Below are 26,547 nucleotides of genomic sequence, written 5' to 3' on the forward strand. Positions count from 1 at the left end.
CACTCACCCTCAACCCCTCACCCACACCCTCACTCACCCTCACTCACCCTCACTCGCCCTCACTCGCCCTCACACGCCCTCACTCACCCTCACTCACCCTCACCCTCACTCACCCTCACTCACCCTCACTCACCCTCAACCTCACTCACCCTCACCCACCCTCAACCCCTCATCCTCACTCACCCTCAACCCCTCACCCTCACTCACCCTCAACCCCTCACCCTCACTCACCCTCAACCCCTCACCCTCACTCACCCTCACCCTCACTCACCCTCAACCCCTCACCCTCACTCACCCTCAACCCCTCACCCTCAATCTCTCACCCTCAATCCCTCACCCTCAGTCACCCTCACCCTCACCCTCACTCACCCTCAACCCCTCACCCTCACTCACCCTCAACCCCCTCACCCTCACTCACCCTCAACCCCTCACCCACACCATCACTCACTCACCCTCACTCGCCCTCACTCACCCTCATTCACCCTCACTCACCCTCACCCACCCTCAACACCTCACCCTCACTCACCCTCAATGCCTCACCCTCACTCACCCTCAACACCTCACCCTCAACCCCTCACTCACCCTCACTCTAACTCACCCTCACTCACCCTCAACACCTCACCCTCACTCACCCTCACCCACCCTCAACCCCTCACCCTAACTCACCCTCACCCTCACTCACCCTCAACCCCGCACCCTCACTCACCCTCAACCCCTCACCCTCACTCACCCTCAACCCCTCATCCTCACCCTCACTCACCCTCACTCACACTCACCCTCACTCACCCTCACTCACCCTCACCCTCACTCACCCTCACCCACACTCACCCTCAACCTCACTCACCCTCAACCTCACTCACCCTCACCCACCCTCAACCACCCTCAACCCCTCATCCTCACTCACCCTCACCCTCACTCACCCTCAACCCCTCACCCTCACTCACCCTCAACCCCTCACCCTCACTCACCCTCAACCCCTCATCCTCACCCTCACTCACCCTCACTCACATTCACCCTCACCCTCACTCACCCTCACTCACCCTCACTCACCCTCACTCACCCTCACTCACCCTCACTCACCCTCACTCACATTCACCCTCACCCTCACTCACCCTCACTCACCCTCACTCACATTCACCCTCACATTCACCCTCACCCTCACTCACCCTCACTCACCCTCACTCACCCTCACTCACCCTCACCCTCACCCTCACTCACCCTCCCTCACCCTCAACCCCTCACCCTCACCCTCACTCACCCTCAACCACTCACCCTCACTCACCCTCACCCTCACTCACCCTCAACCTCTCACCCTCACTCACCCTCAACCCCTCACCCTCACTCACCCTCCCTCACCCTCACCCTCACTCACCCTCACCCTCACTCACCCTCAACCCCTCATCCTCACTCACCCTCATCCTCACTCACCCTCATCCTCACTCACCCTCAACCCCTCACCCTCACTCACCCTCAACACCTCACCCACCCTCAACCCCTCACCCTCAATCCCTCACCCTCACTCACCCTCACTCACCCTCACTCACCCTCAACCCCTCACCCTCACCCTCACTCACCCTCAACCCCTCACTCACCCTCAACCCCTCACTCACCCTCACTCTCACTCATCCTCACTCACCCTCAACCCCTCACCCTCACTCACCCTCACCCACCCTCAACCCCTCACCCTAACTCACCCTCACCCTCACTCACCCTCAACCCCTCACCCTCACTCACCCTCACTCACCCTCAACCCCTCACCCTCACTCACCCTCAACCCCTCACCCTCACTCACCCTCACTCACACTCACCCTCACCCTCACCCTCACTCACCCTCACTCACCCTCACTCACCCTCACCCTCACTCACCCTCACTCACCCTCAACCTCACTCACCCTCACCCACCCTCAACCCCTCATCCTCACTCACCCTCACCCTCACTCACCCTCAACCCCTCACCCTCACTCACCCTCAACCCCTCACCCTCACCCTCACTCAACCTCAACCCCTCACCCTCAATACCTCACCCTCACTCACCCTCACCCTCACCCAACCTCAACCCCTCACCCTCAATACCTCACCCTCACTCACCCTCACCCTCACTCACCCTCAACCCCTCACTCACCCTCAACCCCTCACCCACACCCTCACTCACCCTCACTCACCCTCACTCGCCCTCACTCGCCCTCACACGCCCTCACTCACCCTCACTCACCCTCACCCTCACTCACCCTCACTCACCCTCACTCACCCTCAACCTCACTCACCCTCACCCACCCTCAACCCCTCATCCTCACTCACCCTCAACCCCTCACCCTCACTCACCCTCAACCCCTCACCCTCACTCACCCTCAACCCCTCACCCTCACTCACCCTCACCCTCACTCACCCTCAACCCCTCACCCTCACTCACCCTCAACCCCTCACCCTCAATCTCTCACCCTCAATCCCTCACCCTCAGTCACCCTCACCCTCACCCTCACTCACCCTCAACCCCTCACCCTCACTCACCCTCAACCCCCTCACCCTCACTCACCCTCAACCCCTCACCCACACCATCACTCACTCACCCTCACTCGCCCTCACTCACCCTCATTCACCCTCACTCACCCTCACCCACCCTCAACACCTCACCCTCACTCACCCTCAATGCCTCACCCTCACTCACCCTCAACACCTCACCCTCAACCCCTCACTCACCCTCACTCTAACTCACCCTCACTCACCCTCAACACCTCACCCTCACTCACCCTCACCCACCCTCAACCCCTCACCCTAACTCACCCTCACCCTCACTCACCCTCAACCCCGCACCCTCACTCACCCTCAACCCCTCACCCTCACTCACCCTCAACCCCTCATCCTCACCCTCACTCACCCTCACTCACACTCACCCTCACTCACCCTCACTCACCCTCACCCTCACTCACCCTCACCCACACTCACCCTCAACCTCACTCACCCTCAACCTCACTCACCCTCACCCACCCTCAACCACCCTCAACCCCTCATCCTCACTCACCCTCACCCTCACTCACCCTCAACCCCTCACCCTCACTCACCCTCAACCCCTCACCCTCACTCACCCTCAACCCCTCATCCTCACCCTCACTCACCCTCACTCACATTCACCCTCACCCTCACTCACCCTCACTCACCCTCACTCACCCTCACTCACCCTCACTCACCCTCACTCACATTCACCCTCACCCTCACTCACCCTCACTCACCCTCACTCACATTCACCCTCACATTCACCCTCACCCTCACTCACCCTCACTCACCCTCACTCACCCTCACTCACCCTCACCCTCACTCACCCTCCCTCACCCTCACCCTCACTCACCCTCACCCTCACTCACCCTCAACCCCTCATCCTCACTCACCCTCATCCTCACTCACCCTCAACCCCTCACCCTCACTCACCCTCAACACCTCACCCACCCTCAACCCCTCACCCTCAATCCCTCACCCTCACTCACCCTCACTCACCCTCAACCCCTCACCCTCACTCACCCTCAACCCCTCACCCTCACCCTCAACCCCTCACCCTCACCCTCACTCACCCTCACCCTCACTCACCCTCACTCACCCTCACTCACTCACCCTCACTCACCCTCACTCACCCTCACTCACCCTCACTCACCCTCACTCACCCTCACTCACCCTCACTCACCCTCACTCACCCTCACTCACCCTCACCCTCTCACCCTCACCCTCTCACCCTCAACCCCTCACCCTCACTCACCCTCAACCCCTCAGCCTCACCCTCACCCTCACCCTCAACACCTCACCCTCACTCACCCTCACTCACTCTCAACCCCTCACCCTCACTCACCCTCACCCTCTCTCACCCTCAACACCTCACCCTCACTCACCCTCAACCCTTCACCCTCACTCACCCTCAACCCCTCACCCTCAACCCCTCACTCACCCTCACTCTCACTCACCCTCACTCAACCTCAACCCCTCAGCCTCACCCTCACCCTCACCCACCCTCAACACCTCACCTCACCCTCACTCACCCTCACTCACCCTCACCCTCTCACCCTCAACACCTCACCCTCACTCACCCTCAACCCCTCACCCTCACTCACCCTCAACCCCTCAGCCTCAGCCTCACCCTCACCCTCACCCTCACTCACCCTCAACACCTCACCCTCACTCACCCTCACTCACTCTCAACCCCTCACCCACCCTCACCCTCTCTCACCCTCACCCACCCTCACCCTCACTCACCCTCAACACCTCACCCTCACTCACCCTCAACCCCTCACCCTCCCTCACCCTCAACCCCTCACCCTCCCTCACCCTCAACCCCTCACCCTCGACCCCTCCCCCTTAACCCCTCACCCTCACTCAGCCTCACTCACCCTCAACACCTCACCCTCACTCACCCTCAACACCTCACCCTCACTCACCCTCAACACCTCACCCTCACTCACCCTCAACACCTCACCCTCAACCCCTCACCCTCACCCTCACAACACATATTGTGTTACAATAGGTGTCACATTTGCAAAAGATAAAACTATTGGCATTGTAAATAACAAAGCTATTAATTCGCTATTTTCAAAACAAGCACATAAATAAAAAATGTGTCCTTTACAATACCAATAGCTCAAACTTTCCTAATGCAAGACCTATTGCATTGCTGTGCTTCTCTCCCCTGCTGCACTCTCCTGCTCTCTAGAGATGTGGCCTAACGACAAGAGCTGCCATCTAAGTCACGTAAATACAAAATATGTTGCATTCCAAATGCTATAGGTGTCACATTCGCAAAAGTTATAACTATTGGCATTGTAAATGACAAAGCCATCAATTTAGCAATTTTAAAAACCAACAAATAAATAACATATGTCATTTACAATACCAATAACTCCAACTTTTCTAATGCGAGACCTATTGCATTTCCAATGCTTGTTCTGATTGTTATTCATAGCGTCATTGCACTTTTAGATCTGTTGCTCTTCACTTATTTGTTGGCTGCTTGTCTCCAGCCTTTCTCTTATTCACCTTAGTTACCACTATCCACGGTGCCCTCAGGCCAATTGAAGACCTTTACGGTCCTTTTGCTGGAGGATGAAGAGAGGTCATGGTACGCAGAAGGCGAGTCTGTATGGGGGCATGTGACACTAGAGCTGGGGTCAGAACTCTTTCTTGGCCCTGCGTATACAAGTTTCTGGTGAGGCCAGGGTGAGTTTCACGGAATTCAGGCACAATAACACTGTTAACGAAGAAGAGGCAAAGTATTTGGATTTGACCCACACCCTGAAGGAAGCAGGTGAGAAAGCAAGTCGTTTCACCTCTCAATTTGCAATGATTTATAGTGTACTCTATCACACAATGAAACACGTATCTGTTAAAGTGTTCACCTGTTCAATGGGAGGTTTGTAACCGATCTGGTTAGCTGTGCCTTGAGCTTCCACAGCAAGGGCGTGAGGTCCTTTGATTGTGGTATATATAATTTATTTGCCACAACTAACACAATCTTTTAAGCTGCTTAAGGTAATTGAGATGTATCGGTCCAACTGCCTTTACCTCCTTTTAAAACCATGATAACAGTTGAGCACATATGCCCTTCTGTACATCAGTGCTTATTTTCAGACATTGTAGTTAAAACAGCCAACTAGACTTTTTTTTTTAAAACAATTTTTATTGACAGATTGCACACAAGACGCAGCACTCCGGAGAAACTGCAAACTAGTAGGCATCAGCTAGTAAAAGCAATCTATAAATTTTTAAAACCGAGCACGTACCCCACACCCCCACTCCCAACTCCCTCCGCCCGGATCCCACACTAACCCCCTGCACAATGTCGTCTCGTTCTTGAAAAAGGTTACATGTGTAGAACAAAGTACACAATCTCGCACCCGTGTCTCCATCACACCAGTCCCATGAAATCCTCCTGTTGCACTGGTGGCTCTAACCACAGACCCCTGTAGTCCGCCCATCTCTTCCATATTTTATAGTGTTTCTTAGGGCAGCCCCTGGCCTCAAAGATAGGACGCACCAGCCCCATGCAAAAGTCTAGGCCTTTCTTCCACACCACAACCGGTGGGGCCCGGGGGTCTTTCCAGGCCTGAGTCTCTCTTGGCAATGGGAAGGCCCAGAAGTAACCGATGTCTTTTATGTAGATTACCGCCTACCCCTCCAAGACATGTAGGAGGCCTAATTGTGGAGTACGAGGAAGGCCCCAGCCCAGCACTTCAGACAAGCAGTCCCATACCCCAGTCCAGAACCACGCCAAAGCTCCGCAGTTCCATACTGTGTGAAGGAAGGTGCCCACCTCCTGGCCACATCTCAAACATTTGGGGGACTCAATCAGACAAGCCCGCCTCAGTCTCTCTCTAGTGTAATAGGCTCTATGGAGGTATTTAAATTGGATGAGTCGCAGGAGCATTGCAACAGCCACACCTCTTGGGGCTTCAAGGGCTTCCCGCCAATCTTCCTCTTCCAGTGCTCCAACATCTCTTTCCCAGGATTCCCGCAATTTATGAAGAGAGGAGGAGCAATGTGTAACCAGGGTCTGGTAGATGCAGTATTTTTTCTTGTCTTCCAAGTCTCCCATAAATACCTTTGCTTCTAGCAGACTAAATTCGGGCAAAGAGTCCAATCCCTCCAAACTGGGCACAATGGCGTGGTGGAACTGCAAATATTTAAAGAACTGGGTTTGAGGCATGCTAAACTCCTCGCTAAGTTCTTGAAATGATTTAAGGGTCGTGCCCTTCAGAACATGTCCCAACTTTGAAATGCCTACAGAGTGCCAGCCGCGGAATCCCCGCAAGGACGCCAGAGCCGGCAGCCGACCATTTTTCCAGAGAGGGGTCTCCTCAGTTAGCTTATCCCACCATCCCATGCGACACCTCGCAGCGCCTGCCTCCAGATCTGGAAGACCACCTGGGTAGCCCTGGGCAACCTCTTCCTTAACCTTTCCGAGTATAAAATTGTGTGTAGAGTATCAGGCTCCATTAGATATCTCTCAAGAGCATACGTCGGGTCCCCCCTATCCCCATACCACCATTCGTTCAGTATCACGAGGTGAGATGCCTGATAATAAGACAGAATATCGGACGTTGCCAACCCTCCGCTATATGTTGACAGAAAACAGGTGCGCAGCGCTACTCGCACGGCACCTCCCACCGAAAGGAATTGTCCCAGCGCTGAATTAACTTGCCGAAACCACTGCGGCGAAATAGGGTACGGGTGGTTCTGCAATTGGTACAGCAGGCGTGGAAGGGCAACCATCTTGAAAATCACCGATCTGCTGTATATATTAAGGGGGCATACAGGACCATTTATTCATCTCTGTCCGAACCCGGTCCCAGACTGGCACTATGTTGCGCTCCCAGGAGACCGCGGATGAGTCCGTCAAAAACACTCCCAAATACTTAAGGCCACCTGTAGCGCAGACGCCCATGTTCCGAGTCCTGTGCGGTCTCCCAGTACCCATAAGATAGATTTACGTGGGTTCAGATATAGCCCGACGTTTTTCTCATCTCCAATACTTCACCAACTAGACTATTTTGAGTAACATTTTATGTTAATTATGACCTGTGCTTTAATAACATGAATCACTGAACTTTTCATCATTACTCAAAGCAAGGCAAACACCTTTTACTTTGCCACTCACTTGTAATAAGCATCTCTTCAAATGCCCTTTCTCAGATGGTTTCTTGTACGTCTTAGCAAAATGATATAAACTGAAGTTTGGTTTCAGAATGGGATCTGAGATTTCCATCTATCATTTTTAGACTCTACACTCTGAACGAAACACATGAATATTCACCGTTCGTGTTTGGTTATTGCTGCTGAACAAACAGCAGTGTATTCAAATTTCACAAGCCAAGAGAACTGACTCTGCTTTTGAGCTTATGGTCGCCTTGCTTTTATGTCACCCGAACTCTGTGTATTTTTTTAGATTAGCGCATGGTTATCCAACATGCCCAACCAGGATGAAACAAGCAGCTTACAAGGAACAATCCTTTTCAATAAAATACAGAGGCTCGGTCTGAGGCAGGACAGGAGCCTGGAGGTGGGGATGGCTCAGGGGCATTATCTAACCAGCATTTGCAATGCAATAGGTCTCGTATTTGCAAGAATTTAATCTATTATTATTGTAAATAACAATGCCTTTTATTAAGGCACCAGATATGTCTGTTTTATTTTTTGCTTTAAACAATAAAAAGATTTATTAAAAAAAACAATGCACTTTGTACTTATAGTTGTTGCTTACAAGAAGCAAGGCTGGTAGTAACTGTGCCTCTTTTACTGCCAGCCTTGCTTCTCGTAAGTAAGGGCTATAAGTGCAAAGTGCTTGTTTACGCACTGCTTGCAGTTTCTCAAAACGCATAGATAAAAGGCATTGTCATTTACAATGCCAATAGCTCAATCTCTGGCAAATGCGAGACCTATTGCATTGCAACTGCTTGTTTTAATTTTTAGCCGGTCTCTTAATTGGATAACACTGGACTACTGTTGATATTTGGCCATTCATTGTCCAGCGTCATCAGTCATTTGTGAGAATTTCTCTTGGCTATTCATAAATGGATGGATAGCAATTTTCAGAAAATGATGGAAATTGTGGTCATCAGTGGAGAGTGTCTTTGCTGGGAGTGCAGGCACTTGGCCACTCGTATAGGTACTCACTAATGCCTGCTGGCCTGCCAGGCATAAACGTCCTGAAGTGCTTTTTAGGTTTTGCCTAGCCAATGCGTACGAAGTATGCATGCGCTAGGAAAAACTTAATGATATCTGTGTGTGGGGACTGGACCATCCCCACTCTCGCATTGGCTAGCTCCATAAATGGAGGCTAGCCATTGGGAGAAGGCTATGTCCGTCAATCTCGGACAAGATTCGGGGGCGTTCCCGAGAATCTTTGGCTTTTGGCTACGTCACGCTATGTCAGGCAAAAGCCGGGAACGCCCCCGAATCTGGTCCGCCATTGACTGCACTCTGCGCCCCCTCCACGAGTCCTGGGAGTGGCCGACTCCTCTCAGGGCGCCCGGTGCACTTTCACAACTGGAGCCTCATTGCCTCTCTCTGGTGTTCGGCAGCTCCGACTCCCAGGCTGCAGCTCAGGCCACCTCTTCCTGCGTCCCGCCGCCTCCGTGCGGCCGCCTCCTGCCCCAGGTCCGCCTCACCTCGCAGCGCCCGATGGCCGCTTTAGGCAGAAGGGGATGTCTGCTACACCTCCGCTGCACGCCTTCTCGTGCAGCCTCGACAGGGTGGCACACACCGCCGGGGCAACACGCGGACAGGTTTTAAGCGCCCCTGACAGGGCCGCCCTGCCGCGGCCCCCGAAGCCGAGTTCCCCAGCCGAAGGAAGCAGCCGTCCGCCTCCAGCCAGGGCCGCGCTGGGATTGGCCCAGCCGGCCGAGCCTCCGCCGCGTCATCGGGAGGAGGAGTGGAGAGCAGGAAGCAAGAGATCTACCGGAAGATGTCCAGGTGAGTGCTCTTTTTTTTCTTGCCTTCTTGTGGCCGTTTCCGCCCCCCCCTCTGTCCGTGTGCACGTTTCCGCCCCCCTCCTGTTGTCACCCCCACCTCGTTTTTGTGTCCTTCTTCCCTCTGTCTGCCTAAAATAAGTGTAACTTTCTGTATTTGAAACAAATAACGTTTTGTCTAATGGAATTATCCCTTTCCAAGTTCCGCAGCAGCCCAATTTTGGAGGAAAGATCTATATTACAAAAATTTATGCAGCGGGGTCAATGCGCCTCGAGTGAAGGAAACAGGAAATCCTCATGTGAAGCTGGGCTGCTGATTATTTTTCTGCAGCACGAATACTGTCGAGTCCTTCCGTGGCGCTTGCAATGTTAGTCAACTTAATTGAATTTGAAGTTTAACGAACTATAAAACTGGCCATACATACAGTTTGCTGCTCTTTAGAATTGTATTACGTAAGCAAGTACCTTTGATCAGATATGCAAGAGTAGCATGTTTACGGAATTAATAACTTTTTGTTCGGGTGATATATTTTCATAACCTGACAATTTATATTTTACTTTGGAGGACATTGTGTGAACGTTCTATTTTTCTCTGGTGAAGGATTTTGTGCATTTTTAAAACTCAAATGAGGCCGAACAAATTATGATAATTCTCGCCTTTAGTACTCTTTAAAGGAAAACTTCAGCATAATAATCCAATCTGTGCATTTTAAGATAATACATCTTCAGCTGCTGTGTTTTTACCGGCGCCCGGTTGAATTTTTAGGTAAATTGACAAAAGGAATGTAACGCCCATATCCTGTTGAAAAAGGCGCAATACATTAAGGAACCGGTTGCTACCGATTCGGAGGCGTTCCCGGAGGCGTTTTTGTGTTTTCTTCCGTGGGCGTGGTGTTCGTCTTCAAGATCGTCATCAGCGATCCGCGAGGGAGCCCACTCCTCGGGAAACTTCGCCGCCCGCCTGCCTGAGCTAGAGACGGGCCGTCGCGCTGCCCGCGGCGACCCGGAAGTGACTAGCCGGCCGGCTAATCCTAGCGCGGCTGCCCGGAAGTGCCCGCCCCCCTGCAGCCCGGGGGAAGAAGGAAGACGGCAGCCCAGGAGAAGAAGTATGGCGGCCCACGCGGGGCTTCAGTGGCCTGGAGGGAGCCCCGGGAAAAGCGGAGGACGTTGCCGGTCTCCCATGCTGAAGAGGGAGACCGGAGAAGTGCCCAAGAGATTGCCGCCGTCGCAAGGAGCCCCCGCCAGGACGGCGGCCCAGGAGAAGAAGTATGGCGGCCCACGCGGGGCTCCAGTGGCCTGGAGGGAGCCCCGGGAGAAGCGGAGGATGTTGCCGGTCTCCCATGCCGAAGAGGGAGACCGGAGAAGTGCCCAAGAGATTGCCGCCGTCGCAAAGAGCCCCCGCCAGAGTGCCCGGTAAGTTAAATGGGCTACAGAGCGCAGCAGCACCACCACCAGAGGCTTGGGGCTCGGAGCCGCACCATGGTGGACCTGGGCGGCTGCCCCAGGAGACACCTCTGCGAGCCCCTGCCGCCCCCCGCCCTGCTCTGCTGGGCCCTGCTGCTGCTCTGCGCCCCGGAGAGCTCCGCGCTGGCAGACTTCTCAGGTAAGACCCTCTCTGCTTCCCAGCCTGTCCTCTCCCAGCCTGCCATCACCCAGCCTGCCCTCTCCCAGCCTGCCCTCTCCCAGCCTGCCCTCTCCCAGCCTGCCCTCTCCCAGCCTGCCATCACCCAGCCTGCCCTCTCCCAGCCTGCCCTCTCCCAGCCTGCCCTCTCCCAGCCTGCCCTCTCCCAGCCTGCCCTCTCCCAGCCTGTCCTCTCGCAGCCTGTCCTCTCGCAGCCTGTCCTCTCGCAGCCTGTCCTCTCGCAGCCTGTCCTCTCGCAGCCTGTCCTCTCGCAGCCTGTCCTCTCGCAGCCTGTCCTCTCGCAGCCTGTCCTCTCGCAGCCTGTCCTCTCGCAGCCTGTCCTCTCCCAGCCTGTCCTCTCCCAGCCTGCCCACTCCCAGCCTGACCTCTCCTAGCCTGCCCACTCCCAGCCTGCCCTCTCCCAGCCTGCCCTCTCGCAGCCTGTCCTCTTGCAGCCTGTCTTCTCCCGGCCTGCCCACTCCCAGCCTACCCTCTCCCAGCCTGTCCCCTCCCTGCCCTTTCCTAGCTTGTCCTCTTCCGGCCTGCCCACTTCCAGCCTGCTCTCTCCTAGCCTGTCCCCCCCATGACCTTTCCCAGCCTGTCCTCTCCCAGCTTGTCCACTTCCAGCCTGCCCTCTCCCAACCTGCCCTCTCCCAACCTGCCCTCTCCCAACCTGCCCTCTCCCAACCTGCCCTCTCCCAGCCTGTCTCCTCCCTGCCCTCTCCCAGCCTGTCCCCTCCCTGCCCTCTCCCAGCCTGTCCTCTCCCTGCCTGTCCTCTCCCTGCCTGTTGTCGTGTCCCGGTGGCAGCAGGCAGCAGGCAAGAGCGTGCACTGCGTCCCCGAAGTAACAGCCCTAAAGCAAGCAAGAAGTACGCCCCCCTCCCACCAATCCCTGTTAGGTAGTGGAAACTGTCCAAACTGGGGTGCAGACAGCCCCTCTCACCTTTCGGCCTGGTACCACTGCACCAGCCGCACTACTTCCCTACTGACCGTTCTCCACTTCAGCCCCGTCTAAATTACAATTCCTGCTTGTGACCCTTTTGCCTGCTTGTGCTTGTTTTCGTGACCCTGTTGCCTGCTTGTGCCTCCGTTTTCGTGCCCCTGTCGCCTGCTTGTGCCTCAGTTTTCGTGCCCCTGTCGCCTGCTTGTGCCTCAGTTTTCGTGCCCCTGTTGCCTGCTTGTGCCTCCGTGTGCCCCTGTTGCCTGCTTGTGCCTCCGTGTGCCCCTGTTGCCTGCTTGTGCCTCCGTGTGCCCCTGTTGCCTGCTTGTGCCTCCGTGTGCCCCTGTTGCCTGCTTGTGCCTCCGTGTGCCCCTGTTGCGTGCTTGTGCCTCCGTGTGCCCCTGTTGCCTGCTTGTGCCTCCGTGTGCCCCTGTTGCCTGCTTGTGCTGTGTGGGTGTCTGTGGAAGGCTCTATGTGGGTGTGTGGAGGGTTCTGTGTGGCTAGCTTTGTGTGGCTGTGTGTGGGGGGGCTTTGTGTGGCTGTGTGTGTGGGGGGCTTTGTGTGGCTGTGTGTGTGGGGGGCTCGGTGTGGCTGTGTGTGTGGGGGGCTCTGTGTGGGTGTGTGTGTGGGGGGGCTCTGTGTGTGTTTGTGTGTGTCGGGGCTCTGTGTGTGTTTGTGTGTGTCATTTGCGAGAGATAAAGCTAGTGGCATTGTAAATGACAATGCCATTTATTTATGTTAAAAAAACATAAATAAAAATAAAGTCAAGAGCAATGCCAATAGCTCTAACTTTAACAAAGGCAAAACCATTGCATTGTAAATGCTTGTTTCAACTAGGATTTCATTTTTGAGACCCAATCCAAAAGATCTTGTTGTCTAGCTTTATTCATCACTGGCACCTTTGTAAAATCTTTGTGTATCCCAATGAAGCAGAATGCAAGCACCTTGTGGACATTCACGCCTAGACTACAAAATCCACCTATCAGAGGCTGGAAATTCGGAGGCTGAAAATGATAAGCACTGTGGTTGTCGGGCTGGAATATGGCATCATTTAATTGAATCCTGGTTGAATACATCTTTGATGAAAGATGGAGTCACAATTTAAAGACAAAAATTCAAAAAATTCAAATACCTGAATAACTTGTTTGAATTCAAGCGGCCTCTACAAATTTTAGAATGAAGGGATTATGCAAAAATAGTCTTTTGAGTGAAGCATTGTAACAAGAGAGTACTCTGTAGTAGGCAGTAGTTTGAATCCCTTGAGGAAATCATGCTTTGATAGCAAAGAAAACAATAGCAAAGAAAACAAAAACACTTATGTGGGAAGTCTGCTGTACAGGTACATTACAGCACTTCCTCCATGACTCGTCTTATTGAAAGAGAAGTAAAATGTGCAACCTATTAAAGCAACTGGAGTCTGGCTTTATATTAATAGATATTAATTTAGCTGGGGCTAATTTTGCAGGATGTAGTTTCACAGGAGACCGGCATTTGTTTGGTATTAATGTAGAATTAGCTTGTTTTTTGCTGGGTGGGAGCAACTGGTCGCTAGCAACGGCTTCCTGTTGAGGCAGTTTACGTTTGTCCATTCATTTGCAATTGGAGATCAGTGCTTCAGCTCTATGTAAGGAACAACTTTGTGACTGCTAACGTCAATGATCAGGTGATTGTTATCAATGTGGCTATAAAGTAATGCAGTTTCTGAATTTCCATGTTAAAAATGCTGACAAATAAGACAATTCTTGGTGAATAAGAAATATTTCAGTGCTGGACTCTGGGTGAGTTTGACATGTTGCAGTACGAAAATGTACAAAAAATAAACATATTAGTAAAGAACACAACCATAACATTGATAATTAATGTGCAGTGAGCCCATTTAAAGTGAATGCTTGATTGCAGCGCTAAGGTTTCCTTATTTTAAGCATAACAAGTGCCACGATTTGCACGTGAGCTTCTCTTTCATCACTGTGTGGTGGGATTAATCTGTATAGTAAGATTGTTGTTATGCGCCTGATACTTTTCAGATTCCCTACACAAATGCCTTCCGAATTGTCTCTTTTGTTGCAGATCCTCTGGCAGATGTGTTCAGAGGGCCTGAAGTAATGCCTGGTGCACACACTGACTGGTTGACTCTAAATGTTGGAGGACGCTATTTTACTACTACACGGTAGGAGTGTTTTCAAACACGAGGAAAGCTTACTTCATTATAAGTGGCTAATTCAAATGTGGTACTGTCACTCCTTGGATTGGAATGAGTCCCCAAAGCAATTATTTTTGTACATAAGTGAATATGATTACTCATTAACAACACTTGCTCATACCTACAATTAATTGATCCCGTTTTCTGCCATTTACAAGTAAGTCATTTAATGTATGTGATGTAGTTATTCCAAACTGCCCCCTACTCCACAGTACGTTCTTTTACTTGCTACTCTTCCCTTGCCCATAGGGAAAGGCAAGCATATTGTGGGTTTGCCCTACTTTAACTCGTCCTCCTTTCCCACACATTTTTAGGTCGAGCCTATCCCATTCCGCAGGAATGGATAGGGGAGAATTTTAGTGTGCAAAATAAGTCCTCAAACCATCGGGCGGATTTCAAACAGTTCATGTGAAATCACGTGAACACAAGCACGCGCTTTTCCCCACATCAAAGCCATCAGCCTCCCTCCCACAAGCTTCCCCAGCGTGCGCAGTGCGCGATGGCCTCACTTCTCTTCCCCCCCTAATAGCTTGCACTTTCACGGCCGCCAGGCCATGAGCTACATCAAAGGTTTCCGCTGCCCCGCCCCCTGCTTCATTGCCACCAGCAGCATTTCTCCTCCCCTAATTATTCACTGCCCATGGCCGGCCGGCCGGCGGTACTTTCACAGCCTCCACTCACCGACCCCTGAGCCTCCCTCCCACAGGCAGCCATCTGTTTGTCCCCCCACACCTCCCCCCTCCGTGTCTCACCCCCCCCTTGCTTTCTCAACAATTCTTTACGAGCTAGTTTCGTGTTAAGTGTCAAAAACAATATCTGCGAGGTTTGCGCATAAAAATACTTTTTAATGTGTTTGCTTGTTTTCATTGCGGTTCTTATGATTAATATTCTTATTGTTACTGTTGTTGTATAACACAGTATAACAAGCCAGACACGTGACGCAGTTGCACCCCACGGCCTGTAAGAGAAGGCCCTGTATTTGCAGTGACAAAGATAATTGCGCCTGGTTTGGAAATAAACATTTTGCACCGTATTATCGGAGTGCTCGTGTGCCGGTCTTCAATCGGCTGAAGTGATTGGATCTCCAGCGCCCTGTCTCTGGGGTTTGTGTCATTTCTGTGTTTGCCTGTTTGCTTAACGTTCCATCACTCCAATCTCTGCCTTCCTCTAAATCGTTCTCCGTGTCTCACCCCCCCCTTGCTTTCTCAACAATTCTTTACTCTTCTTTCCTCATTTCTTGCTCTTCCTCTCTCCTCCAGCCCCCCCCCGCAGACTCTCTGTTCGAGCTGTCTCTAGCTCTCTCTCATCTCTCCATCTTCCTCTCTTTTCTGCTGTTTCTAGCTTAACCTCAGGCTACGATCTAACTGGAATGTTATCAGAGATTTGTGTAGCGCCCATTCCACTTACAGGCTGTCAAGGCGCTAAAGCTTGCTTTTAGTACTCATGTATGGGAGTGAGATAACGACTTTTAAAAAAAGCATTTACAATGCAATAGTTCTCGTTACTGTTTATTATGTTCACTTTGCATACTGGTACAGTTCATTGTTATCTTTGATAATAGTTGAAGAGTTTGTATCAGGTCTTGTTCATTTAAGAGTCAAGGAGGGGGTTCTTTGTTTGTTTTCTACAGTCTAATGAAAACTTCCCGGAAAGAATGTTTGGTATTTAGAAAAAAACAGCTATACTGAGACTACCCTGATGTTTTGAGAGTCTTGATTTGAGTGATATAAGCATAGATCTCAGTGCCATTTTGTGCAGTCTTGTGAGAAGCCACGTACCTTCATTGTCATTTTTTGCCATCACGATTGTCAAATCAGATCTCTTAGATATGAATGCCACTAGCCCATTTTTTTTTTTTTAGGTCGAGCTTGCTCAACATTTTGTACAGGGGCTTTTCAAATTGCTACCTCTGTTTTCCCTGGCTGCAAGCTTGCGTGCATGTGTGCGTGATTGCGCGCAGCGCCAGCCTGCTCCATGTCACCGCGTTGCACCCCTTGCCCCCATGCATTCCCAGCCCTTTGATGCTTCCGCCGCACTCCAAATGCTCCCCTCTCCCATGGCGTTAGTAATCCTTCCCTCTGCGTTGCCCCCTCACCCTCACACTGTGCTTGCGTCTTTGTTTGACTAATAAACCCCGATGCTTGTGGTTCTTCGCTACATTGGCGGTTGATTATAACTTTCTTTTAAGATAGCACCAAATGCCGCAGTTTGCTTTTTCTCAGCGCTAAAAGTAAATAACTTGATTTGCTTTGTCAAAATTCCCCCGTGCTCAGTCTGTTGTCATTGGAAAGACGTAAAAAGCTGAGCTGGCATTCATTTTCTTACCCACATCGACTCTTTGTGCACTCGTGGAAAAGTCGTCAGGGCGGAAGGCATGAATGTGTCCACAATCATGTAAAAAAATCACTTTAAAAAAATGCCCAAAACACTGCAAAGATTTATAACTTGTACCAGGGTGAGCATCTGCATTTCGAACTCTCTCTACCTCTCTACCTCTACCTCTACCTCTCTACCTCTCTCTCTCTCTACCTCTCTCTGTCTACCGCTCTCTGTCTATCTCTACCTCTCTACCTCTCTCTCTCTCTCTAACTCTCTCTCTGCACGCCTCACACTGCTGCACGCCACATACTGCGGCACGCCACACACTGCTGCACGCCACACACTGCTGCACGCCACACACTGCTGCACGCCACACACTGCTGCACGCCACACACTGCTGCACGCCACGCACTGCTGCACGCCTCGCACTGCTGCACGCCTCGCACTGCTGCACGCCTCGCACTGCTGCACGCCTCGCACTGCTGCACGCCTCGCACTGCTGCACGCCACACACTTCTGCACGCCACACTTTGCTGCACGCCTCACAACACCCCCACATCACTCTAGGACACCCCCACATCACTCTAGGGCACCCCCACATCACTCTAGGGCACCCCCACATCACTCTAGGGCACCCCCACATCACTCTAGGACACCACCACATCACTCTAGGACACCACCACATCACTCTAGGACACCACCACATCACTCTAGGACACCACCACATCACTCTAGGACACCACCACATCACTCTAGGACACCACCACATCACTCTAGGACACCACCACATCACTCAGGGGCACAACTCTGGGACACCACCACATCACTCTGGGACACTACCACATCACTCTGGGACACCACCACATCACTCTGGGACACCACCACATCACTCTGGGACACCACCACATCACTCTGGGACACCACCACATCACTCTGGGACACCACCACATCACTCTGGGACACCACCACATCACTCTGGGACACCACCACATCACTCTGGGACACCACTACATCACTCGGGGACACCACTACATCACTCGGGGACACCACCACATCACTCGGGGGCACCACTGAGGGACACCACCACATCACTCTGGGACACCACCACATCACTCGGGGACACCGCCACATCACTCGGGGACACCGCCACATCACTCGGGGACACCACCACATCACTCGGGGACACCACCACATCACTCTGGGACACCACCACATCACTCTGGGACACCACCACATCACTCTGGGACACCACTACATCACTCGGGGACACCACCACATCACTCGGGGGCACCACTGAGGGACACCACCACATCACTCTGGGACACCACCACATCACTCGGGGACACCGCCACATCACTCGGGGACACCGCCACATCACTCGGGGACACCACCACATCACTCGGGGACACCACCACATCACTCTGGGACACCACCACATCACTCAGCCCAAACACATCATCACTCAGCACCACAACAGCATCACTCAGCACCACAACAGCACTGTCCTTGCTTGCTACCAACAAGCATTGCCATAGCCAATAGGTCTCGCATTAGGAAAGTGTAAGCTATTGACTTAGTGAATAACAATGCTATTAATTTATGTATTTTCAAAGCTAACACATATTTTTAAAAAAATGTCATTTACAAAACCAATAGCTCACACTTTCCTAATGCAAGACCTATTGCATTGCAAATGCTTGTTCCTCTTGTCACATACTACTTATAAGACCTGCCTGAAGCAGTCTTCTTCAGGTTCTAAGTGATCCTGACTCGCCCTTGCTTTTATATGCCCATTCCCGTCTTATTGCAGTCACTTTTGTGCATTACTCAAATATGTGCATTATTAACACGTGAGCAGAATATTATTTTATACTTTATTTCATACGTATATCTTAATGTGACACTATTGGTGAATAAATAATTTTACTATGACTCGTGTTTTTCAGGCCTCTGGTAACTAGGCCTCAGTTAGGCCTCAACACCATCTTATTCAAAATGGATGTTCATGCTTTATTATTGTTTCTTCTACATGTAGATGCAGATTTATATATTTCCAAAATGACGCTGTTCAAGAAGAAGGCTCTAGCACGGTCTCATTATTGTAACATTTTACCAAGGATCTTCCACTTGCACGCAGTATTACATTCATTCGCTGTTCTTATGTAACTAATTTGTTCTGACACTTCTCGATGACATTAGTCAGAGAGGCTGAATTAATATTCATGTTGTGGGATAGTGCTTTGGTGGTAAAGCTGTATGGCGATTTTAACGTTTGTATTCTGATTTGTTGAAAATTTATTTATTTTGCCTGGACCACAGTGAATTTGCACTTTAAATATTTCTCTGTGCTGAAATTGTTATTAAAAACCCTCAAATTTGGGGTTAAGTCCAAGACATTTCCTATGCCGCTAGGAATGCTGTCTGATTTCTTACTGATTTTTCCACACATTTTGGGACTTATTGTATTATTGATTTTGCCTATTAGCCTGTATTACTGAGCGCCCTCATGGCAATGACCTATGCATTTAAAGGAGATTAGCAGGATTTGAAGTTTACTATTCATGTATTGTAATCTTTTTTAATTTTGTAATAAACCTTCATGGTTTTCCCAAAGTCCCCTCTAGAACCCACTCTTTGAGTCATTCCTTTCTTATTTGACTGTATGTTTAAATGCTGTTTTTAACTCTTCTCTGGAGTAAATTGCCTCATTAAATTGAGGCTTAACACTATCCCCATCCCAACCAGTGGGCGTGCTTTTAATTTTGAATTTTGAGGCATACATTTTTAGGGGTACACCCTACCCACATTGTATATCCTCCGCTTTCTATTTTTTCTTTTTGTGTGTGTGTGAATTGATGTTAAACCTAGTTTCTTCTCTTTCATTGGCTCCCTATGGGCTATTTCTCCTGTCTCATTGGCTTAGTCTGTCCCAGTAGCTGGCCCATCTTTGCTCAGCTCCATGAACAACCAGCAATACCTCCCTAGGCTTATGGGCATCTCCCACTTTCAGTCTCTGCATTCACTGTCGCTATGATCCATACAACTGCATAGGGTTGGGGTTTGCTATCTGCATCACACTCCATAGGAAATACAGCTGTTTGTTTATGTTATTCATGGTGCTGGCTGGTATCCACTGGTCAACACCAGTCAGGCCTACCTCCAGCCGCCTTGCCTTGCCTTGCTTGAGGTAGGCCTGTGTTCTTCCCCTCACTCAAAATCAATAGTTGTTACAACTTTCAGTCAAATTGAGTGACTACAGGTCTTACGTGGACTTCAGAAACTCCAATAGCTAGTAGCCGTCTCCTTGTTGCATGGCTGGATTTTAATAGTTTACTGAATCCGCCATGGAACTCCCCAGTTATTGCCTACATACAACCTTCATCTGAACTGTGACAGTAATTAATTCTAGATGCTTGGGTTTATAGATCAAATGGCACTCATAAAAGTATGGATTCTATACTTATTTATCATAGGATTTAACCATGATAGATCACCTTATAAGTGTTTCAACAGTGTCACCCAATGGTTGCTGTGCTTCTGTAAGTCCCAGGTTATCTTTTTGTCTCAGTGGGTGGGACCCATCATCCCGAGATTTTCAAAGCGTTATTTCATCTCCGCATTTTGCCATGCTGCTCTTGATCATAACAGGATTCGCTCTTCAACTCCTTCTCATTAATGATTTCCTTGTAGGCTCGCTGTGCTGGTTTGGGGAGGTGCCTGGATCCCACATTACTGGGCACCATTTTGAAAGGGACTATTTCCCCTTTTGACAAGTTTATGTTTTAATGTTCGCACGTTTACTTTAACTAATTATCTGTTACCAGTATTTCTTTCCTCATAGGGAGCCTGTGATCGTTTGCTGGGTGGCAGGACTTTGGTTTTGCACCCTTTTTGTTTTTCCATCTGTTTTTAAGGATCACGCTGCAAGCGCCAGTGTTTTTGCCTCTCTCCCCTCGTTTGGAGGGTTATTTTAAGCTAAAGGCAATCCCATCTGTGCCTATCAGCGCCTGTATCACTCCGAGCGCCGGAACCCCTACCTGTTTTGCCTTTCATCAGGTGCCAAGAAACACTATTCCGGTATTAATTGCGTGCTTATAACTCCTTTGATCACACGCAGGGCTGCACATGTTTTAATTTAGCTGCACTTCCACCAACGACTAAGCCTATCTGTCTTAGCTGCAACTTTCAACTAAATGAGTATGTAATTCCACTGACCAAACAGCTGTCTGCTTGCTTCCCCATTATGAAGGGCCCAATCGTGAAAATGCGGTGTGTGCGTATAAATGCACACTCCTTAGTCCATCATAGTGTTGAACTTGCCGATTTTATTGACAGCCAAGACCCCGATGTGTTTTTTGAAACTGAAACCTGGGTGGAAATGTCTTCCAGTCCTGAGCTGGCAGTTGCTGTCCCTTCGGGATATTCCATTTATAGACTGGTTAGACCCCTACAAAAAAGTAGGAGGGGTGCTTATCCATTATTTATAAAGATTCTCTTATGGCCAAATTTGACACCGCTTTATCTCTGGATTGTGAAGCTTTCTTTCCAAGCTCACAAAAAAACAATCTTTTAAGAGATTGCTCAAATACCACCTGCCCAGCCCTAGGAGAGGGGTTCTAAAGACCTTTGGTTCACATTTAGAAGCTTGTGTGTGCACTAAAGATTTCACCATTAGGTGATTTTAAGTTTCAGTTTGAGGCCCTCCCAGACTAAGACACAATGGCTCTCCTGTAAACTATGAGTGCACTAGGCCTCTCGCAACTTCAAGTCCACCCATCTGGCAGGCCATACACTAGACTTGATTTTCTCATAGTGGTCCAACCACTTTTTTGTGCCTGGAACTAAATAAATGGTGTCAAACTCACTCAGCAGCTATTATGGTCAGGATCCTGAGCAAGCCATGTTGGACTTTTCAAACTGGTTAAATTTGCTTTTGTTTACACTCGTACCTCCTAAGTAAACCAATGGTTGAAACTCTCCACGTCCCTGGTTTGCAAAAGCACTTAGAAAGGAAAAACAAAATTGTAGAAGACCCAAAAGAAAAGTGGAGGTCGCATCACTATATTCATGAAAGAGAAATTTGTAAACTCACTTTGACCAAGTACAAATACCTACTTATAATAGAAAAAAGGACCTATTATACACAGCATATTCAATCATCTAAGAACTTCTCCAAGGAGTTATTTCAGGTAATTACTAAGCTTTCTGGTAGCAAAGGAGTAAGCAGTAGTCCATTATTTTGCCTACTGCTATCAGGATAAAGTTGATCAAATCTATTTGAAGTTTGATACAAAGAAAAAAACTGCCTCTAAGAGAAAAATAAATACTCAAGAAGACCTAGAACAAATGATCTTTTCCGAATCTACCCCAGTCACACCAGATCAGGTGGTCAGGCTAATTCACTCTACTAAATTTGGCTCTCCACGAGGATCCATGTTCCTCATTGGTGGTGAAGCTGGTTCCAAAGCGGATAGCTGCTAATCTAACCAGCATCTTTAATTCCTTGTCAGAGGTCGGACACTTTCCGTCACTGTGGAATAAGCACTCTATTCTACCCTCTTACGAAAAACCTAGTTTGAACTCAGAAGATTCAACTATCATCCAATTTCTCGCCTACCGCTTCCTGCAAAAATTACAGAGAAGGTGATGAACCAACAACTTGTGCTATGCGGGATAACCATTGTCTTGACCCAACACTGACTGGTTCAGACCTGGACACGGCACCAAGACTTCTCTAATCAAGGCCACGGAGGAAATAAGGCTGCTTTGGATAAGGGAGGAACCACAGCCCTTATTCTGCTAGATCTGTCTGCAGCCTTTGATATGGTCAACCACAAGGTTTGATCGACTGTCTCGAGGAGATCGGGGTACAAAAAAATGCCTGCCCTGCTGAGCTCATTTCTGGAAGGAAGAGAGCAAACAGTGGCTCTGGATCAGTTCACCTAAAAAAAAAATTCTCTTCCATGCGGAGTCCCGCAAGGACCTCGCTTAGCCCTATGTTGTTCAACTTATACGTAACCTAGCTAGTAACACTGATTAAATTCTTTGGATTCACCCTTACCTCATATGCTGATGACACTCAAATTGTGTTACGTAAACGCTGTTAAAGAAGCCAGCCAAAAGCAAAAAACACTTTTCTCAATTGTAAAAACCTTCACCAACCCCAAAGCTCTCCAACCTGAAATCCCCCCATCTCAGGAGCTATGTGACAAGATCTCCGACTACTTTGATGATAAAATCACTTCCATTCAAACTAACTTCCCCCCCCCCCCCCCTCCAGCACACTTAATTCCGGACCCAGACCAACCGTGCCTGACCACTAACAGTCTCAGAAACTTCACCCCGGTGACTCTGACTCAGACCAGAGAAGCGATCCTTTCCTGCAAGTCGGGCTCCCCTTCCGATCCCTGTCCCCCCAAGATTCTCCACCTTATCATTGATGAAGTCAACCCCATCATCAATGAAATAATCAACCTATCCCTCAACTCCGGCTCTGTTCCCCTCTCTTGGAAAAAAGGCGTGGTTAAGCCACTTATGAAAAAGACGAACAAACCCCCTACGGACTTAACCAATCTCCGTCCCATCACCCTGCTACCCGCTCTGGGTAAAATAACGGAACAGCTAGTTCATAAAGAGCTTAAGACCTTTCTAGATTCCCATAACCTACTCCATCCCCAGCAATCCGGATTCCGGTCCAAACATTCAACCGAAACCGCCCTAATCGAACTGACCGATACCATCAAAATCCTTCAAGACCAAAAGAAGAAGGCTATTATGATCCTTCTTGACCTCACTGCAGCATTCAACACCATTTCCCACTCCATCCTGATCAATAGACTTATGGATATCGGCATCACCAACTCAGCCCTGTCATGGATCAGATCTTTTCTCAGCGACAGGTACCAGACCGTCACCCTTGGCTCCTTCCAATCCAATGAGAAAAAGGTATCCTCCGGAGTTCCTCAAGGTTCCATCCTAAGCCCCCTTCTCTTCAACATTTATCTCATCCCTCTTCTCACCCTCATAGAATCGTTCGGCATAACCGTTACCTCCTATGCCGACGATACTCAGCTTATCATCCCCCTAGACGACAATTCTAACAAGGCAGAGCTCAATCTTAAACACTGCTTAACAGCTGTGTTTCAATGGATGGACGCCAACCATCTCCGCTGCAACTCAAATAAAACTGAGATCCTCCCCATTGGAAAGAATGCCTCAATCTGCCCTGCCCTGTGGTGGCCTGACAACTCCGCAGCTCCACCTCAGACGGTCTCGTCGGCCAGAAACCTCGGGGTCCTCTACGATTCTGACCTCTCTTTCGATCGCCACGTCTCGACCGTAGCAGGAAGATGCTTCGGCATAATTAAGTCCCTGAGAAAGTTTTTCGACTTTCTCCCCCTCGACTCCAGAAAGACTGTTGCGGTAGCCCTCATACTCTCACGAGTAGACTACTGTAATGGCCTTCTAGCAGGGACCAAATAGTCCACTCTCTCGAAACTTCAAAGTGTTCTGCACACCGCTGCCCGCCTTGTCTTAAAACTTCCTCGCAAATCATCAATCTCCGCAGCCCTTAAAACCCTGCATTGGCTCCCCTTGCACAAGAGAATACTCTTCAAGATTCTCACCGTAGCTTTCCGAGGTTTCAACAAATCCGGCCCCTCCTACCTGTCCAGACGCTTCCCTCATTATAATCCGAGTCGCTCCCTCCGATGTTCACATGAAAACTTCATGACCCCCACCAAGTTCAATCTGAAGTCCAAAGGCGGAAAAACCCTCACTACCCTGGCTATTAGAGCCTGGAACAGTATGCCTAGACATCTCAGACTTCAGACTCTCGAGAAACCTTTCAGGAAGCTCCTCAAAACTTGGATTTTTATTAATCTCTCCGACGACTGGACAAAAGCGGCCATCTAGACCCCCTCTCCTATCACTCTGCGATCTGGTTCAAGGACTTACAGCGCCATGATGCTCCTTCCGGAGCGAACGCCGCGCTCTATAAATACCCCTCCACATATCCACATATCCACATTAATAATGAAGACAAGATCAGTATTAAGTTCAATGACTGCATGCATGCAATATGTGATTGGATGAGCAATTACTGTCTAAAGCTCAACTCTGAAAATACTGAGGTGATTCTGTTTGGAAATAATACCCAGGCTTGGGGGCTCTATCCTGGTGGCCAATGAAAATGGGACCACTCCCAAACCCTGTGAAAAAAGGCAAAGAACTTAGAAGTTTTGATTGACGATAGACTTAATTTTGGAAATCAGGTTAATTCTGTGGTTTCATCCTCATTTAACACCTTGAGGTTGATAAAATAATTCTCCCATACATTCCTGCTCCTACTAAAAAAACTATAATCCCAACTCTAGTCTTATCAAAAATTGATTATTGCAATGGCAATGGTTTGTATTTAACTCTGCAAGAACAATACCTGAATAAATTACAAATCTTGCAAACTGCGGCAGGTTGCTCATTAGTATTCTCAAATTTCAATCAGTTTTCCGGGCTATCAGTGGTTTACACTGGTTGCCAGTCAGCAATCACATCAAATTTAAGGCTCTCTGCATACTCTACATGGCTTTGAATGATATTAGACCTGAGTGTCTGAAAAATACTTTGGTCTGGTACGAACCCAGCCGAAATCTGAGATCCTCTGCAGCGAAGAAAACAGTGGTCCAAGAGGATGAATTGGGAAGGAAGAAGTTTCATTACTGCTGCTATTAAGATTTGGAATCTTCTCCCATCATATGTCAGGGCCTCACCTTCCCTGCTGGCTTCCAGAAAGGTGCTACGCAAACAAATGATGGACGGAATGCTGAATAAATCATACATTCAACCCCAGTCAAGAGATCTGGGTTAAATTAATCGTTTTGCTCACCATGTCACCCCAGTTTAGACCCAGCCATATGCAAATCAGTGTTGACCCTGTGCCTCATGGGAACAGTCCAGACCGAACTGCCAAGCCAGGTCCTCCCTGGACCGGAAACAAGCATCCTGCGACCTGGGCTTTTAGAAAGGAGCTGAAAACTTGGCTATTTAATAATTAGGGCTTCATTCCAGTTGTGTAGAAGCAATTGCTAGCCTCAAGACACGTCAGGCTATACAAGCTTTTTACAAATCGCTTGACATGGGGAAGAGGTGGTGGTGCAGCGACCAGGGCGTCTGACTTCGAAATCTGGGGGCTCACAGTTCGATCCCCGGCGGCAGATCAGCCCATCACCATATGACTCTGGACAATAGCTCTCTTACTCTTCCCTAGGACCCCCATCGCCTCGACACCTTCGGGTAATTGTTTGCATTTTACAAATATTGGACAGTTACATTTACATGACATACACAGATTTTAAATGGAATTTGATCATTGCGACCATTCATACCTTTACCTATAGAACCTGTTGACATGTTAGATGCAGCACTATGTGCTTATGCTCCATTTTGTTCAAGAGCTCCTTTTTTTGCATTGCCATGTATTATAGAGATGACATCTCAAAGGCCTCCATTGATTTATTATTGTAAGAATACACATCTGTGGGAGCCACGGCACACTCCACCTGGTCTGTATCAGAGGTGGGAGATCATGCCAAAGCAGAACTCCATGACAGGAAATCTTATTATGCATGATAACTCTTTATCATATACTTAATTAAAACCATCATAATTGTTTACATGCCTGTAATGGCCGGATTTTTCTGAGTAGATGGGATCAGCCCCCAGGGGCCCCTATGACCCAGCCAAAACGTACTCACCTTCCCTCCTCAGATCGCATCCACAATGGAGAGCTATACAGATATATATACAGATTGCACCTAAGGATGGGGAATGACAATATACATGTATGGATTTTCTACAATATCTTATTCACATCAGTTGGTCTCGCGGCCACCCTGACCCAGACCGTTCTACCCTAGGGCAGATATGACACACAATCCGGTGCGTCTACACACGGGCCTGCAGAACCCAATGCTCTCTTTTCCACAAGCGTTCGCGATCCTGCGAAACTACACACTAGTTCGACCACCTA

The 26,547-nt window shown here is 49.5% G+C and overlaps 1 protein-coding gene across 1 annotated transcript in view; it reads left to right on the forward strand.

Annotated features, from left to right (window-relative positions):
- KCTD9 (potassium channel tetramerization domain containing 9) overlaps nt 1-26,547 on the forward strand; it is a 221,654-nt gene that overhangs the window by 85,410 nt on the left and 109,697 nt on the right. The window contains exon 4 of the mRNA XM_086943531.1: nt 14,069-14,168. Coding sequence (XP_086799657.1) covers nt 14,069-14,168 — 100 coding nt within the window. The remainder of the gene's footprint in view (nt 1-14,068; nt 14,169-26,547) is intronic.

Source organism: Lissotriton vulgaris, chromosome 11 (assembly GCF_964263255.1).
Source record: "Lissotriton vulgaris chromosome 11, aLisVul1.2, whole genome shotgun sequence".
Classification (NCBI taxonomy): domain Eukaryota; kingdom Metazoa; phylum Chordata; class Amphibia; order Caudata; family Salamandridae; genus Lissotriton; species Lissotriton vulgaris.